Source organism: Uranotaenia lowii, chromosome 1 (assembly GCF_029784155.1).
Source record: "Uranotaenia lowii strain MFRU-FL chromosome 1, ASM2978415v1, whole genome shotgun sequence".
In the NCBI taxonomy this organism is placed as follows: Eukaryota; Metazoa; Arthropoda; class Insecta; order Diptera; family Culicidae; genus Uranotaenia; species Uranotaenia lowii.
This window is the reverse complement of record NC_073691.1, coordinates 164,795,743-164,812,956: the sequence shown is the minus strand read 5'-3', so window position 1 is coordinate 164,812,956 and position 17,214 is coordinate 164,795,743. Positions and strand designations below refer to the sequence as shown.

The window sequence follows — 17,214 nt, the reverse complement described above, 5'->3', positions numbered from 1 at the left end:
TTTTATTTGTGCTTGAGATGAACATTTGCTGTTTATGTGTCGCTTTGAAAGGAATGTACAAATTATTAAAAAAATGTAAGAAAAAATTAAAGGAACGGTGTTTATTAAAAAAATGTAGTTGCATTACAATGTTGAAAAATTATGTTATTAAGAGCTAAATTTTATTGTTTTCAATTTCATGTGAAATCAAAAATAATATTTTGACCAAGTTTGTATTATATTATGAATCACTGTGCATCAGCAGAGGTGACGACGTTTGTTTTCCGTAGGAAAGGAATATGCGAAGGAAGCGCTGCCGAGTTTGGATGATGATTTTGCATGAGTGCGAGTGGGATGCAGCTTGAATTTCACTCAGCTTGTAAATTTGTCCCCAGACGAACGAGTGAGATGCAATCTATTTCTATCAGGCTGGCTGGAGTGAGCGATAGTTTGTCTTGTTTTGCTATCCGGGTGTACGCAAACGATTGCTAGAAAATTCCTAAGGGCGACATTTTAAATATGTAGGTATGATTCAAAGAATCGCTCGCTTACTTGAGTTTTAGCTTTAGCTTGCTTCTTGCCTCGGTCATAATGGTTTTTAAAATGTCTCTCCTTTTATGGGAGTGGAATAAAAAAATATGAACATTCACTATCGTATGTTAACTTCAATGGAAACAGATCTATCATGATTTCATTTTAAAAAAATTGAACAAACGATTTGTTTGCTCGGTTAATAAACATATTTATGTTAACCAATGCAATATTTTGGAACCTATTGGAACCTAACTGAAACAAACAAATGAAACTTTTTTACGTAAGATTATAATTCTGCACGCAATATCAATTCTAAAAAATGGTTGACATTTCGTACTTCCGACTTTTTGAAAACAACACAGAACATTGTTGTGCTTCCTTCCAGGATATTATCAACGAATTCGTGGGAGCTGTAGTTGTATTAGTGAGGCAAATTTCTTCTAGAGGCGGCCAATTTAAGGAACTCATAAAGGGCCACAATTCGGAACGGAGGCCACGATAAGGAGCATTTCAATCAATAGTTTGATCAGGTTTATATCAAATTATCCACCCCTTTAAAGCAAGGACATATTTTTACTACATTTCAGGCTACACAGAAAAAAATTTTGACTATTACATGTCATTGAAAATGGATGCCTGTAAAATAAAACAACCTGTGATTTGAATAACATGTAATTTAAATGGTTTTTGTCTAAAATTAAATGAAAAATCTTTTGATTTTACAGCAAATGTCCTGTAACAAAAAGGAGCATGACATTTGCCTTAGTTTTACAGGTCGAAATAAATTACGTGTCCAATAATTTTCAAATCGCCTGGCATCCCAGTAAATCTTCAAAGAGAAACGTCAAATCAGCGCGCGGAAGTTTTTGTTTTGATTCGGTTCTTCGTTTTAAGCTTCGTTTTTAGTTCTTCGGACACTCCAGCAATTTCTCTGCAAGAAAAAAACTGGGAACGAACAACTGCCTGTAATTACGCCTCAAAAAATGACTCGCGAAAGAAGTTGGCAACCAAAGCCGCCCAGTATAGTGCCGCGTTCCGTAAGAAATTCGTTGCTACCAGAGGTAACGGGGTGCTGGTTCGTACGTTGCAATTCCAGTGTTTGGGTACTGGTCCGATACATAAAATTATAGTCATAGGGAAAACAATCATCGAAGAGTTTTTGGAAGGTGAGTCTTTTTTTTTCGAATAATTGTTAACGAATTCATCAAGTACTTTCCTACAAAATCGCTCTGCCAGCAGAACCAGTCTTTTCCGACAAGGATCGTTCACCAAAAATGAGCCAACTCGAAGGTCCCAATAGCAACCTCTGCAAATTGGGAACTCCGTTACTCAAGTCCACCTCAGCAAGAGTGTCCACATGTGTTCTTGTTCAACATCGACTGGAACTCCTGCTTAAGAAAAACGGATTCAAAAATAGCTCCCGGTTGAAGGAAAAAATATTGGTTTCCTAGCAGTGAAATTTTATTGCTCTACCATGGCATCGGGAGCAAACCGCTTCTAACGAACGAATACTTTAAGAAAAGGAAGAGAAATTTCACAGGACTCTTTTTTCGGTTGAAGGACGTCAGACAGAGAGTGACTGGAGCAAGGTAAGCGCGACGGATTCCATTATTATTTGTTTATTCATTATTATGTATTGTTTTTTTTTATTGTATGAAATTTAACATTTTTCTTATATTATCTTTTTTTAAATTTCTCATTAACTAAATGCAAAAGCCAATTATGGAAGTACAGCAGATATTTATCCTAAGTTTTTTTCAGGTTGTCTCGGTAGAAACCGAACAAAGTTCGTCCGAGGTTAAACCGATAGAAGAAATGTAGGACCCAAAAGGATCACGGTTGACATGATATGTATTGACCCGATTACTTTTTCGCTGTCACACTAGATTTCATCTTAGACGGCGGCTTCAGGTGAATCACTGCAGGAATACCACGTTCTAATTCGGAAGGCGCCATTCAACGTATGTTTGCCTAAAATAGTTCACATACTAAGTACCTAAATCATTCTTTTTTTTTAGCTGAAAGGACATTACTGATGATGCCTTCTTCATTGACGAAAGTTCTTTCTGGTAGTGGTATTTACACTTATTGAAACGGAACACATCTGTCATCTCCGTTCCAATTTCCTATTACGATTCCCTCATCCCTGAGCCACTGCCGGAGTTCCAAAACGCAAATGGAATCGGTTTTATGGAGCTTTCATAGGAAAATCATGATTTATTACTTTTAAGCATTGGAAAATTTGACAAATTAATGATACAATTTAATGTAGGTACGTAATAACATTATCAAGCAAATAAATTGATAAAATTGAATTAAGAGCTGTTTTGATTGTTGACGATTCCATGAATAAATACACAAAGGAAACAAAATTTTACAGGCCTGGGATTTGTATAAACCTGTAATTTAAACAAACCTGTAAATAATCAGATCACTTGAAATTCAATGTTGTTGCCTGTAAAATTACTGCAAATGTCCTGCTCCTTTTTGTTACAGGATATTTGCTGTAATTTTACAGCAATTAATTTTTTCTGTGTAGTAAGCAATCATATTTGTCGAAGGACTTTTGAAGGTACATATTACAGGAAGACTACAATCATGGGAAATATAGTCAACCATGCCTTAGGGGCCAAGTTCGGGTACATTTACCCTACCAATGATTTAAAGCGAAACGAAGTTCGTACGGGATCAGCTAGTTAGTGTATAAAGAGCAAATAAAGCCAGAATGCTCCACTAGAAGTGTGTGTTGTTCCTCTGTGCTTCCTCCTCGCTTGCTTTCGATCCAATCGACTTCTGCCAGAGCCCCCACCCCCTATGAAAGAGTAAGTTTGCGATCACTGCTAGCCAGTGATCGACCGGCCTTGGCCCCAGGTACAGTTCGTGGACTTGCCTCTGTAGAGAATATAGGAGAACATAAGAAATTATAATCGGAAAATAAATTAAAATAACTTTTATATGAACACAATTTTAGTCATACGTTTCCTGTGAACTTTATGACAAGACACAGTGACTTAACTACTACCAACTCGAACAAATAAATACGAGGCGAGAGAGATAACACTCATCAGAGAGGAGAATATATTTTGGAATGGACGATTGTGTGTGTGATGTTGGAATCGAAAAAACACTCTCTTATCTCTTCTAGAAAAAGAATGCTAACGGATTTCAGTTAATAGAGTATAGTTGTGACGGACGGTCGATCATTTTGAACGACTGTTTTTGAAGACAAAAAAATCGAATCCGGTAAAAAGACAGTGCCTTTCGATCCACCGGACTCGACAATGGCACAGTCAACGCTCCCTGGTAAGTGAAACATAAGTGATTCGGTGAAGAAAGGTGAGAATTAACTAGTGCAAAGATAGGCTGAAAGTGAAGCCAGGTGGCCATATTGAATCGGCTATTAGTGGTTTTCGGTGTGTTGATGAAATCCTGCCCGTGGATTGGAAAAAGAACGTGAAGTTTTGCTCCGAGATGCAAAAAAAATAAGAATCTCGAGTGATTCAAGTTGACCTCGAGTGGTTAACAGTTGGCTTTGACCGGCCGCATACTTGCTCCGAGTGGCAAGTACCAAGAATCTCGAGCGATTCTTGGTATTAGAGAACAAATCTATTCGCTTCGAGTGGCGAATAGTCAGAATCTTGAGCGATTCTGTAAAGTTTAAGAAAGAATCTCGAGTGATTCTTTATGACCTAAAGTGGTCTACTGTTGGCTCTGAGTGGCCACAATCTTGCTCCGAGCGGCAAGTACCAAGAATCTCGAGCGATTCTTGGCGTTAGAAAAAATCTATTCGCTTCGAGTGGCGAATAGTCAGAATCTTGAGCGATTCTGTAAAGTTTTAGAAAGAATCTCGAGCGATTCTTGATGACCTCGAGTGGTCTACTGTTGGCTCTGAGTGGCCACAATCTTGCTCCGAGCGGCAAGTACTAAGAATCTCGAGCGATTCTTGGCGTTTGAAAAAAAAATCTATTCGCTTCGAGTGGCGAATAGTCAGAATTTTGAACGATTCTGTAAAATTTTGGAAAGAATCTCGAGCGATTCTTGACGACCTCGAGTGGTCTATTACTGGCTTTGAACGGCCATAATCTTGCTCTGAGTGGCAAGTACCGAGAGTCTTGACAGATTTATGATCTAGTTAAAGTTTTGAGCGTTAAATACAATGAAATGTTGAAAAAAAAAACATTCGAGCGACACAAAGAGGCTTCGAGTGGCCTATCGTCTAAATGTTTGAATGTGAAGCTAACGTCGAATTGGTCTGAATTCCACTTTTGAAAATGAGAACTTAGTCAACGATGGAAATTTTGAAGCCTGAATGATGATATGATGAGAAAACTAAAAGAACTTTGTCAACGATGGAAATTTTGAAGCCTGAATGATGACATGATGAGAAAACTAAAAGTTGTAAATACCAGAACTGAGAAAATAATTAGAGAAAAATAAAGGTGATTAGAAAATCAGAGGAAAATTGCGGAAAAGATGAGAAGATAATAATATATAATGAATGAGATGGGAAAGATAAAACGCTGAGAAAATGAATTAACCGAAACAAAATAAAAAAAAGAGAGATCGAAACAAAAAAAATAGGAAGAAAAAAAATGATATGCTCAAGTTGTGACTATCAGATCAGAAAAAAAGAAAATAAAGAAAAAAAAAATCATAGAAGATATCCTGAAACTTCACAAGTTTTAATTTGAGAAACTGCGGAGATTAGACAAAGAGAAACTAAGATGTCATAAGCGATATAATAAGTAGACTCAGATAATCATGAACCATTGGAATGGTCAAGGGGGAAAATGAAAATAGAAGATATTGAAAGATGAAAAATAAACGAAAAAGAAATGAAAAAAAGTTTTGACAACAAAAATAGAAGATGATAGATAAATTTTTGAAACGTGAGATGATTAGAAAATGAGAAGATGGGAATATGAGACGTGTGAGATTTTATGGATTTCTTTATTAGGTGACATAGTTGGAAAGAAGGGAATTAAAAGTGATTGTAAAACATAACAGTGCAGTTTTGAATGAAACTCAATTCAGCTAGTAAAAGGATTAAAAATTAAAAAAAAGGGTAAAATAATGAGTACCATAATGGTAATTAGCGTGTAAAGAAGTATTAGGGTACAAAAAAACAAATATTTAAAATACTGATCAGCCAATAAGTAATGTGAATGTTATAATGAAAGCATTTTTCAATAACAATAAAAGTCCTGTTGGCTCAAGAAAGATTGAAGTCGAGATGCCACACTTAAACAAATTATTTAAAAAAAAAAAACATCAAAAGTTATGTATCGAGTTAAAAATAAGAGAAATATAAAATCTAGTTTCAAGGATATATTTATAAAAAAAAAAAAGATGTAAATAAAAAAATACAATGAGCTTGTGACAAGATGAAGCAGTAGCAAATCCGAAGAAGGCGGTTAGCTGAAATCAGAAGTTATATAATGGTATAAATAACGTGATGAGAGAGAAAAATGATAAAAAGAGAAAATAAAGGACAAAAGAAAATAAGGAATCAAAATGAGAGGCTGGAAAGAAAAAAAAATAGAAAACAATACAAAAGGATGAGCAATTTAAATGATAAAAAGCTGAGAAGATGATAGAAATATATTACTTTGTCCGTTGGTACAAAAAAAAATCTCTCCGAAATTAAATTTCTAAACAAATAAAGTTAAGTGAATCAATGAGCTTCGGAAAATATTAATTCACAGCAGTTCCGAAGAAAGAATTATCAGATAAGGCAGAAAAAAATCTGAGTAATGAGTCAAAAATGATAGAATTCGAAGAAAAGAATGATGAATAAGAAAGAAAATATGAAAATTGGAGAAAATAAGTTGACAAAATAAGGGTAATTAGAAGATAAGAGTCTAGAGATAAAAGTTGAAAAAAGGATGTGAAGATAAGTAGAATAGAAGATGATGGATGAGATGAAATGTTAAAACGATGTGAAATAATGAAAAAAAAAACAGTGAATAAGGAGAAATAAGAAAATATAAAGATGAACAAATGAAAAGAAACGTCCCGAAAGGTTCCATGATAGCCTATATCATCCACTTAAAGTGAAACGAATTTTTATGTGATAATGAAAAAAAAAATGATGTCTCGTTGGATTGAGAAAGATTTAAATCAAGATTTCATAGTGAAATTTTAGTGAAAAAAAATGTTAAAATAAAAAAAAAATTTAAGAGTTGTTCTGAAGCACGGTGTTTGTTGTTAGTAGAGGAAATTCAGGCAATATGCAGTAAAATTGGACACGCGAATGTCAATACGTGCGAGTTTTAAGAACAAAAATCCACCAGTCACGGCAATGGCTCTGAATTTGATCGCCTAATTCATAATTCATAATTACAAGAAACCCTTGTAGGAGATCTGAAATAAAAACCTAAGTTAAGATTGATGTGAAGCTGTTTTTTTTTCAATTTTGCATATTTAGTATTCAAATTGGAAATGAGATTTTTTTTTTCTCAAATTAAAGCATAAACTTGTAATCTTAATAAGTTGGATTTCAAGCCTGAATTATGAGCTTGTTGATTTTAAAGACGAGATATGAATTGAAATCCGAGATGTATGGGATCTGAATTAATGGTAAATGTATCAAATGTACAATTGAGAAACATAAACAAAAAAATTATCAATCCTAACAAATGAAGAGTAGGCAAGGAAAGGGATGTAGAGAATATAGGAGAACATAAGAAATTATAATCGGAAAATAAATTAAAATAACTTTTATATGAACACAATTTTAGTCATACGTTTCCTGTGAACTTTATGACAAGACACAGTGACTTAACTACTACCAACTCGAACAAATAAATACGAGGCGAGAGAGATAACACTCATCAGAGAGGAGAATATATTTTGGAATGGACGATTGTGTGTGTGATGTTGGAATCGAAAAAACACTCTCTTATCTCTTCTAGAAAAAGAATGCTAACGGATTTCAGTTAATAGAGTATAGTTGTGACGGACGGTCGATCATTTTGAACGACTGTTTTTGAAGACAAAAAAATCGAATCCGGTAAAAAGACAGTGCCTTTCGATCCACCGGACTCGACAGCCTCCACCGGTGAAACAACAACAGAGGTTGTCTAGGAGAGGCTCATTCCCACGAGGGGAATGAGTCCCATCGGTGGTTAGTTTCCCAAGCGCCGCCCCTACAGTTCAATGGCTTTTCAAGGCCACAACATGAAATGGTCCTTCGAGCCGGATATGGAAGCCGATACCTTCCGACGGAATACCTCCGTCATGAGTGTGCGTGGAATGGGTCGGGCAGCAGTAGGCGAGCGGAGCAGGAAGGAAGCAAGCACCGAAACGAGGGGAAGAAAAGCCAGCCAAGTTAAGAATGATCTTCTTCATCAGTCAAAATGATGGATGAGTAGCCCAAGGTTGAGAATGTTCCTAAAATGCAATGCCAAGGGAAGAAGTATCAGCGCAAAGCAGTCTTCTTTAAAAAGCGTCAACGCGAACAATAAGGTGGAGAAAAACATCACGCAGCGTCGCATTCTAAAATGCAGATATTTCCGATGTACCAGAAGCGAAGAGAAGAGAGAAGAGTCGTCGGCCAATCAGTGAGCAGCAGCCAACCAGTCCAAGATATAAAAACGCGCGCTGCCGCGCATGTGTAGTCATTCGTTATCAAACCGTCAGACCGTCTAGATGGGTGAAAATGTATAGTGTAAATGAAGTGATAATAGTAGAAAAGTAGAAAGAACAAAAGAATAGAAATGTAAACCGATTTATAGTGCATTGCTTCTTCGCTGCTTCGTTCCGACGCCTTGCTCCCGGGTCCAGCTGCCACAATCGGCTCTTTTCAAAGCCCCTCCACCTGAAAGAGTTTGGATCTCAGCCAAGGATCTGCTCCCACTGATGGGACAGTCATGCATGGTTGTCTCTTGAGGTCCAATCCCTAATCTCTTGATGTGAAGAACGCCAGTTGGACAGCGATTGCGTCGTCGCTCATCCAAATGAGGACCCCGGCATATGCATCTGTATAGGCTCGTGGAAAGTTACTTCCACAATCGCCAACTGCAGTATATGACCGGCGAGGGTTTGCGAACACAAGAGGTTTCGGTGAGGGTTCCCCAGGGGTCAATACTCGGCCCGGTTCTGTGGAACATCACTTACGACGAACTCCTACGACCGAGTCTCCCATCGGGAGCTGAACTCGTAGGATTTGCGGATGATGTAGTCCTCTTGGCGAGAGGCTCCTCAACAGCGGAGGTTGAGCTACTGGCCACGGTAGCTATCCAGGCAGTGGAAAGCTGGATGCACCCAAGTGCCTGCGTCTAGCCCACCACAAAACCGAGATGGTGCTAATTACCAAACTGATCTCACCCCAAACAGGTACCATTGCAAGAGAGCGGCAATGGCCACGGCCGCACTCACACGGATGATGCTGAACTCCTCGGCCATCCGAAGTAGCAAAAGGAGGATCCTGGCAAGTGTGACCACATCGATCTTGCGGTACGGAGCAGCGAACTGGAGGCAGGCCCTGGGAAGAAACTGTAACCTGCAGCGACTTAGCAGCGTTCAGCGGCTGATGAACCTGCGGGTTATCAGCTGATACCGGACCATGTCGTCCGAAGCCACCTGTTCGGTAGCGGGTGTCATGCCCATCTCTGCTTGAGAAGGATGTCTATTGCTACGACAACAAAGACACGCCCAATGTTCGAGATCTCGCCAATGAGGACTCGATGTCCAACCGGTAGCAGCTGTGGGACAGCTCAACGAGAGGAAAGTGGACCCATCTGATTCCGCCCATCGGGAGCTGGATCGGAAGAAGGCACGGCGAAGTGGACTTCTATATGACGCAATTTCTGACTGGTCATGCATGCTTCATGAAGTACCATTACCGATTGAGACATGTGGCTTCGCTTCGTCATATTGCCCAGATTGTGGGGATGTAGAGGAAACACCCGAGCATGTGGTGTTTGTCTGTCCGAGGTCTGCGGCGGTACGTACTTGCCGCCTGTGGCCCCGACACGACAGCAGATAACGTTGTACAGAGGATGTGTGCGGGTTCCAACACTTGGCATACGGTCAGCGATGGGTTCACCCGGATCATGACTGCCCTACAGAACCAACGGCAGTCCGCGAACGGTGTAGGATGACTCTATCGACGGGGAGCATCTGAGTAGTGTGCATCCGATCCCTTGACCAAAACTACAAAGATAACGCATCATCTTCTGCGTAGCGGAGGTCAGGGGTACGCCGCGAACGTGTGCAGGATACCCCAATGTCGGGGGGTATCCGAGTAGTGCTGCTTCCTAAGGGGGAAGCTGCGGGGATAAGACTTTACCTTTTCCGTAGCGAACCTCGAAGGAAGAGGGTTAACCACTGTGGGGGGATACCCACGGGTAGAGAGGCTCTCGATGCCGGGCGAGCCTCTCGAGTGGGAGTAGCATGTCGTCACCGTCGAGAAACATCCGAATCGTAGCGTTCAAAGTCCCGAACGTGTGTCGTGACAGGCGCGAGTCCAGGACAAGCTGCTCTCGATCTGGCACACAACGGGCAGGAAAATCCGCGGGCAAAAAATCCTAGGGTTGCCAGCCAAGGGGGATAAAGAAGACCGGACAACGGTCGAAGTAGACTGACCCCATCGACGGGGGGCTGTCGAGAAGAGGACGTCCGACCCCACGGTTTGCCGGAGCCCGTGGCGTAGAGGATAGCTTTCAAGTTTTCTAAGCCAGCGGGTATGAGATCGAATCCCGATCATGGCATACATAGTACACTTTCTGTGGGTTGTTGGTTTTAGCATTTGTAAGATGCTAGCCATCATATCCTCGAAAGATGTACGCTTAGAGTTAAGAAAAAGGAATCTCTCCGAGGAAACATCAAGTTTCATTGAGATCCTGTATGTTTTTGTGTTAGTTTAAAAAAAAACCTACGAAGATAAGGCAACACCTTCTGAGTAGCGGATGCCGTGGGTGCGCCGAGTTCGTGCGTAGGCTGCTCCACCTTCGGGGAGTATTCGAGTTGGGCGGTTTTCAACGACAGAAGCTGCGGGGATAAGACTATACCTTCTTCGCAGTGGAAATCGTTGGGAAAGGGTTATTCCACGATCGGGGAATACCCACGGGTAGAGTGGCTCTCGACGCCGGGCGAGCCATTCGAGAAGGGGTAGGATGACGTCTTCGTCGGGAATCATTCGAGTCGTTGTGTTAAGTCCCGCGCGTGTGCCGTGACAGGCGCGAGTCTAGGATAAGCTGCTCTCGATCTGGCACACGACGGGCAAGGTGGCGAACCTCGAATCCTGGAGATTAGAGGTCGGGTTTCGAGTCGTTGAGGAGAGGTCAGGCCTCGAACCTCCAGATGGAGAGGTTTGTGTGGTCAACCCTGAGTCTTTAACGATAAGAAGTCGGGTTTCGAATCGTAAAAAGAGAGACCAGGCTCTGTATCAACAAAAGGAAAACCTGGACAAGTGGTCACCTCGAGTCGATGCGAGGAGGGGTCGGATCTCGAGTCGTCAGAGGAGAGATCAGGCCTCAAGTCGCGAAGAGGAGAGGTTTGTGTGTGATTCTCGAGTCATTGCGAGGAGATGTCGGTTCTCAAGTCGTTAGAGGAGAGTTCAGGCGTCGAGTCGTAAGGATGAGAGGTTTTGCTGAAAGTGGTCTCGTTAATGAGTATTGCCTTGGAGCGCACTAGCGCGAATAGACCTCCCACTATTTAAGCATAAGATTTTACCTTCTGCGCATGGCGAGCTGTTAGGTACGTCGCTAACGGTGTATGATAGCTCCACCGCCCGCGGAGTATCTGAGAAGAATGCCTCCCTACGACGAAGCTACGAGGATAAGAAATAACCTTCATCGCAGTCAAACTCGTAGGGGAACAATTATTCACGCCGTGGAATACTTTCGGGTAGAGTGACTTTACGTCGTCGGCGGGTGAGTCACTCGAGTCGGTGTAGGATGACGCCTTCGCCGGGAATCATCTGAATAGTTTCGTAAAGCCCCGGACGTGTGCTGTGACAGGCGCGTCTCTAGTATAAGCTGCTCTCGATGAGAGCAACTCGAGAGACAAATCAAGCGGAGCCAAGATCTCGATTCGTAGAGGAGAGGTCATTGGTTTCTTGCAGTAGTGGTCTCGAACAGAGGCGGAGCGCACGATAATCTTAGAAACCAAGCGAGCCTCGAGTTACGAGTGAAGGTCGGACCTGGAGTCGTCAAAAGAGAGGTCGATAATCTTGAATTGTAACAAGAAGCAGGGTATATATGCTGTAGTTTCGACTTGAAACTATGTAATCCGATGAGCGCTTAGGCGTTGACTTGGTCTCCCATCACGGGTATAGCCTTCGTTACAGGTCCGCATGGGAAGTATGGCGTAGGGGTACATAGTATCTAGAGTCGACCAATTGCACCCATGGACCCAGAGTAGCATATTTACTGGGGAGAAGCGGTGGCTCGCCGTGCCTTGGAATGCAATCCGTAAAAAGGATTTACCACCTGGTTGATCAACTTATAAAAAAAGATCAAATCCCACGAGGTGGTTTTCCCAAGCGCTCACATCGACCCGGCCTTGGCCTTCAGGCAGACAGTCTGCGGACCTGCCTTCACTGTTTGGCAACTACTAGGGGTTGTCAAGGGTTGTCCTAGAAGGGGAAAGGGCAAGTAAGTGGTAGCTTCGCCAAGGCCACTCCTCCCTACAGTCCTAGGCTTTTCATGGCCGTAACATTTGCTGAGATTATTTTGTTTCTTTACTGCTCAATTCAATTTTTTTCTCTCTAAACTTATCATCTCGTTTTGTTTTCTTTCCCCTTATTTTTGTTCTATCTATTTTTTTCTTTGTTTTCTAAACGTTCTTCTCAATTATCTTCTCTATTCTTTCCTTTTTAGTTTCGTCACCGTTTCTATTATGCTTTTGTTTTTCTGCTTTTTTACCACTTTGTTTTCTTTCCCCTTTTTTCCTCTACTCCTCTTACAAAGAAAAAAAGCCCGCAGGACCGGCACATGAGCCTCTGTCGTCATCTTTTCTCATCTAGAACTGATTGTCCGACACCGTTGGAATTGTCAAACTATCGAAAGACCAAAATTTTTCATAAGGATCAATACGTGATCTGTTGATGTGCATTAAATAAATAAATCCTTTTTAACACCCCCCTCATCCCCCTTTCAAATTAATCAACCATGCCTAGCACCTCGGTAGCGTACAAAAATCACTGAAAGGTCGAGAGCAATAAAAATTCAATCGAAAATGCCGGACACGTTGTGCTAATTTTCTTAGCTCTGCTTTCCCGAGCTCTGGAGCCCGGTTGTTATATTGTGTTAATTTTATTTTCGTCGATTCCCTAGAGCAGCTGGGCATTCCGGTTTTCCGTTTCTTCTCAGCGAACTCCTCCATTGCAGAAGAACGACTGAAGTCGGCTTGAGTTTTGACTTGATTCTTGTGCTCGTACCAGTTGGAGAGCTTTTTAAATTGGTTTGCGTCACATCAGCACAGATTGGAAACAAGAAAAGGGGTTTCTTCGAAGAGGTCTTGTTACAAATAGAGATTTTTGAGTCCGATTTGATTTACTGGTGATGACTTGCAAATTTATCACAATTGTTCCATTGAGAAAATCAAAAGCTGAGTATAACTCAAATAACACGATTGATGTGCCTAATTCTATCAGGACTCGCCTAAATTTATTCCAACAAAACTGAGCCGAGAACGCCTTGATTTAGGGTAAAAAACTATGGATCTGAAGTTTTTTTCCCAGACATAGCCAATAGTCATAATAAATTTGTAAAATTTAAATTTCTTTAAAAAGTTAATCAATGAAAGTTAAAATATCTTCAGCCAAAGCGGGAAATTCGCAGCTCCAACGACACGGTTGAAGCGAAATTATCTCCTAAACCGCTTCTTCGGCTTACGCTAGCATCCAGAGAGATAAAGATTGGCGCCGAAACCGACACCACATCAAATCATCTAAGATGGGAGGTCTCTCATGTCACCTTTTCCCTTCCCTGCTAAGATTTTCAAACGACGCGGTCTGGAAATAGTTGGCTGGCTGCAGACACATCTCCCACCGTTTCTGGCGAGTGGTGGCTCCAGAGAGGAGCAGACTGTATGTAGTATTCAGCTATCTCTAAATAGTTTCTATTCTTATACCATCACCATCATTTTCAACCTCATCATCGCCGTCGACTTAACTAGACGACGCTCCATTCTGGATACTCTGAGACCGAAGACAAACCGGAACGCCAACAACGATAAAGTTCGGGGGAGGTGTCGACTGAGAATGTGTGAAATATGTAGGGAATTTTGCCACATTTTTCTTCCTCTATTGAGCTCGATAGAGAGGTCTTGTCGAAGACACGGTTTCACAGTCGTTGCTGTCGTTGTTTCTACCCTTTGCTTTCAGACAGAGGAATTGAATTTCAAAGTAGATGGGTTCTTCCAACAGTTGGTTTAAGTTAATATGATAATTTCATCAATCAATAGCATTAAATTGATTGATTAAAAGCTTTCGATCATGTATGGTCCTTCGAGCCGGATAATTTTGCTTAAGTTCGACCCAACCTAAATCACGCTATAAAATACATTTTTCTCAATGAATACTACCTCTAACATCGGTTCCCTAACATTGGGACCACTTTCAAGCATGGCACAAGCAAACCAGTTATTGACCACCATCCACGTTCGACGACTAAATCTTAGAATTGCTCGCAACGATGCTCACTCAAACCCCCTCATTCTGCTTGAAGGTTCACTTTGGATGCCGTTGACGGGAGCTTTCCCAGCAAGAATAAGATTTCCCGCAAAAGATATGCAAAGAATTTCCATTGTAGGTTAAAAACTCGATGGCCATTGCCGAGGGACCGAGTAATAAAGTTGGCCATATCGAGTTATAATAATGTTCAATTAGGTGATAAAAGTTTTCGCTTCTCATTTCTCTGTTTTTATTCGGCCGGGCACTATTATGCCGGAAAAACTTTTATCACTTCCAGCTTGATTGAATAAAACCTTACATTATTGGGTCATAGCTAGATCCGAAGAAAACCCAATCAATGAACCGACTTACCTGTGAGCATCGAGTTGAAGACCAGTGCCGGAAAATAATGATGAAAGTAGAGAACTCGACCCATCGCGTAGAATGGCAAGTAGTGCAGCATCCAGCCGCCGAAAAGCCAGGCACAGGCCCGCAGGGAGCGCCATTTGAAATCTGGAGGGAGGAAAGGATATGAAAATATGTATAAATTGCAGTTGATTTTTTTTTTTAATTTCTAACGCTACCCTCAGTCAGAATGTTCCAATGTTACCTGATGTGGATTAAAAATGATACATTTAGCAAAACGCAGAGAGCAGACGTGAAGGGTGATACGGTCAAAATTTGGTCAATTTCAACTTGACATATTTCTTTCAATTTTGCGTTTAAAAAACCTGAACACCCCTCATTTTGATGGTGTGTGTGTGTGTGTGTGTGTAGAATGTTGCTCCTATTTTGAATCTGGAATTCACTCTTCAGTTGTCAAAATGCCGTCCAAGAAAGATGAGCAGCGTATCAAAATTTTGCTCGCGCATCGCGAAAATCCGAGCTACTCGCACGCAAAGCTGGCAAAATCGCTAAAAGTTGCCAAATCAACCGTTACAAATGTATTTAAAGTGTTTGGGGAACGTTTGTCGACAGCCAGGAAGTCTGGATCGGGGGGAAATCGAAAACCGGAAGCCGCTGAGACGACAATGAGAGTTGCCGATAGTTTAAAGCGAAAGCCTAACCTCTCTCTCCGAGATGCCGCAAATAAGCTGGGTGTATCGTCTACAACCGTGCATCGAGCCAAAAAATGAGCCGGACTATCGACTTACAAGAAGGTAGTGACTCCAAATCGCGATAATAAACAAAATACGACGGCCAAAGGGCGATCCCGGAGGCTGTACACGACGATGCTGACGAAGTTTGACTGCGTGGTAATGGACGACGAAACCTACGTCAAAGCCGACTACAAGCAGCTTCTGGGACAGGAGTTTTATGCGGCAAAAGGAAGGGGAAAGGTAGCAGATATTTTCAAGCACATGAAACTGTCAAAGTTCGCGAAGAAATATCTGGTTTGGCAAGCCATCTGTACCTGTGGCTTGAAAAGCAGCATTTTCATAGCTTCCGGGACTGTCAATCAAGAAATTTAATTGAAAGAGTTTGAATAAACGCCTGCTGCCTTTCCTGAAGAAACACGTTTGTTCCGTACTGTTTTGGCCGGATTTGGCATCTTGTCATTACGGTAAAAAGGCCATGGAGTGGTACGCCGCCAACAACGTGCAGGTGGTTCCCAAGGACAAGAACCCTCCCAACACACCAGAGCTCCGTCCAATTGAGAAATACTGGGCTATTGTCAAGCGGAACCTAAAGAAGACCAAAAAACTGCTAAGGACGAGCAGCAGTTCAAGGCAAACTGGCTTTCTGCGGCGAAGAAGGTGGACAAGGTGGCTGTACAAAATCTGATGGCAGGGGTTAAGCGTAAGGCCCGGCAATTCTGATTTGAAAAAGCGGAAGCCTTACTGAATATTTTTCCTGAATTTAATACTAATTAAAAAAGAAATTAAATTTGATTTTTTAAATAAACGATTTCACCGATTTACACGCGTTTTCCCTTGACCAAATTTTGACCGTATCACCCTTTACAAGCTTGAACAAAAAATCTCCACAAAAAAAAATTGCGTAAAAATTCAAATGCTATCATAAAAAAAACTAAAATTGGCTTGGAACAGTGCTATCTTCTGAGCTGAACAAAAGTTACCAATTAATTTCCACATTTTACAAATTTCCAAATTCATTTGTGAATACTAAATATCAAATTAGATTAAACCCATTTCCAGGTTCTGGTTCCCTATTATCAAAATCAAAATTGTATTTCTGTTTCCATATTTCATCATTAGAAAATAAAATTGAACAGGTGTTTTTAAAATTGTTATTTAAATTTATTTTTGCATTTCATTCAAAGTTTTATCCATATTTTTTTTTTTGAACTTTGAGTGAAAGCTTGCCGCACAGAAAAAATTTTAGTTGCTGGCAGCTCCAATAAGGGTTTTCATTTCCGATTAGTTGGCATATTTAAAAAAAATTGTAGTAGCCCTCCGAGAAAAATTGCTCCGGTTCTCCCGATCGCTTAGTCCGGCCCTGGCAATAAAAGTTATCATTAACTGGGCAAAATTTCACTTTCTTTACTTTTGCACTACTGAGGCAGTCAAAACAAGTTAACGCTTTGGAATAGGGTTAAGCATTTCGGTTTCGAATTTCGGAGTCAGAGGATGAACATTCTTGACTAATTCTTAAAAAATAAGTTATTCTAGCTTGAATTATTAAGCGAATAACTTTGAAGATATTTTTTCCATTATGCAACATAATGAGTGTACGAAACTACATCAGCGATTTTCTTGAAACACGTCAATTAGCTCTAACGACCTGTTCAAAACTGACTAAAATTCTCTTATTTTTGCTTAGCTTTGTATTGAAAATTTGTTTTGGTGTGTTTGAAAACATCTGTTCGCACAGCTAGAAAAACAAAATTTGGTTCAAAAGAGCTGTTGGAAATTTAACACTAGTTTCGAAGACTAGCTTGTACGCCTGTTCTCTGTGTTTGTTATCTTTTTAGTATTCTCCATCAAATCTAGGAATGAAAATTTAGACTTAATATTCTAGTTTCAGAGAAACACGTGTGAGAAACCTTAATTCCCCAGTTCCCAAATCACATGGGATATTTCGGATTATAAAGGATAAGCGTCTAGCTTCTTCGTGTG

The 17,214-nt window shown here is 40.7% G+C and overlaps 1 protein-coding gene and 1 long non-coding RNA gene across 2 annotated transcripts in view; one reads left to right on the top strand and one right to left on the bottom strand.

The window, feature by feature from the left end:
* LOC129739120 (protein O-mannosyl-transferase 2) overlaps positions 1-17,214 on the bottom strand; it is an 87,429-nt gene that overhangs the window by 7,988 nt on the left and 62,227 nt on the right. The window contains exon 7 of the mRNA XM_055730551.1: positions 14,507-14,647. Within this exon, the coding sequence (XP_055586526.1) occupies positions 14,507-14,647 (141 nt within the window). The remainder of the gene's footprint in view (positions 1-14,506; positions 14,648-17,214) is intronic.
* On the top strand, positions 1,622-2,800 carry LOC129739205 (uncharacterized). Its single transcript, XR_008735776.1, has 3 exons — positions 1,622-2,102; positions 2,275-2,474; positions 2,532-2,800. It is a non-coding gene; the product is annotated as an uncharacterized LOC129739205 (long non-coding RNA).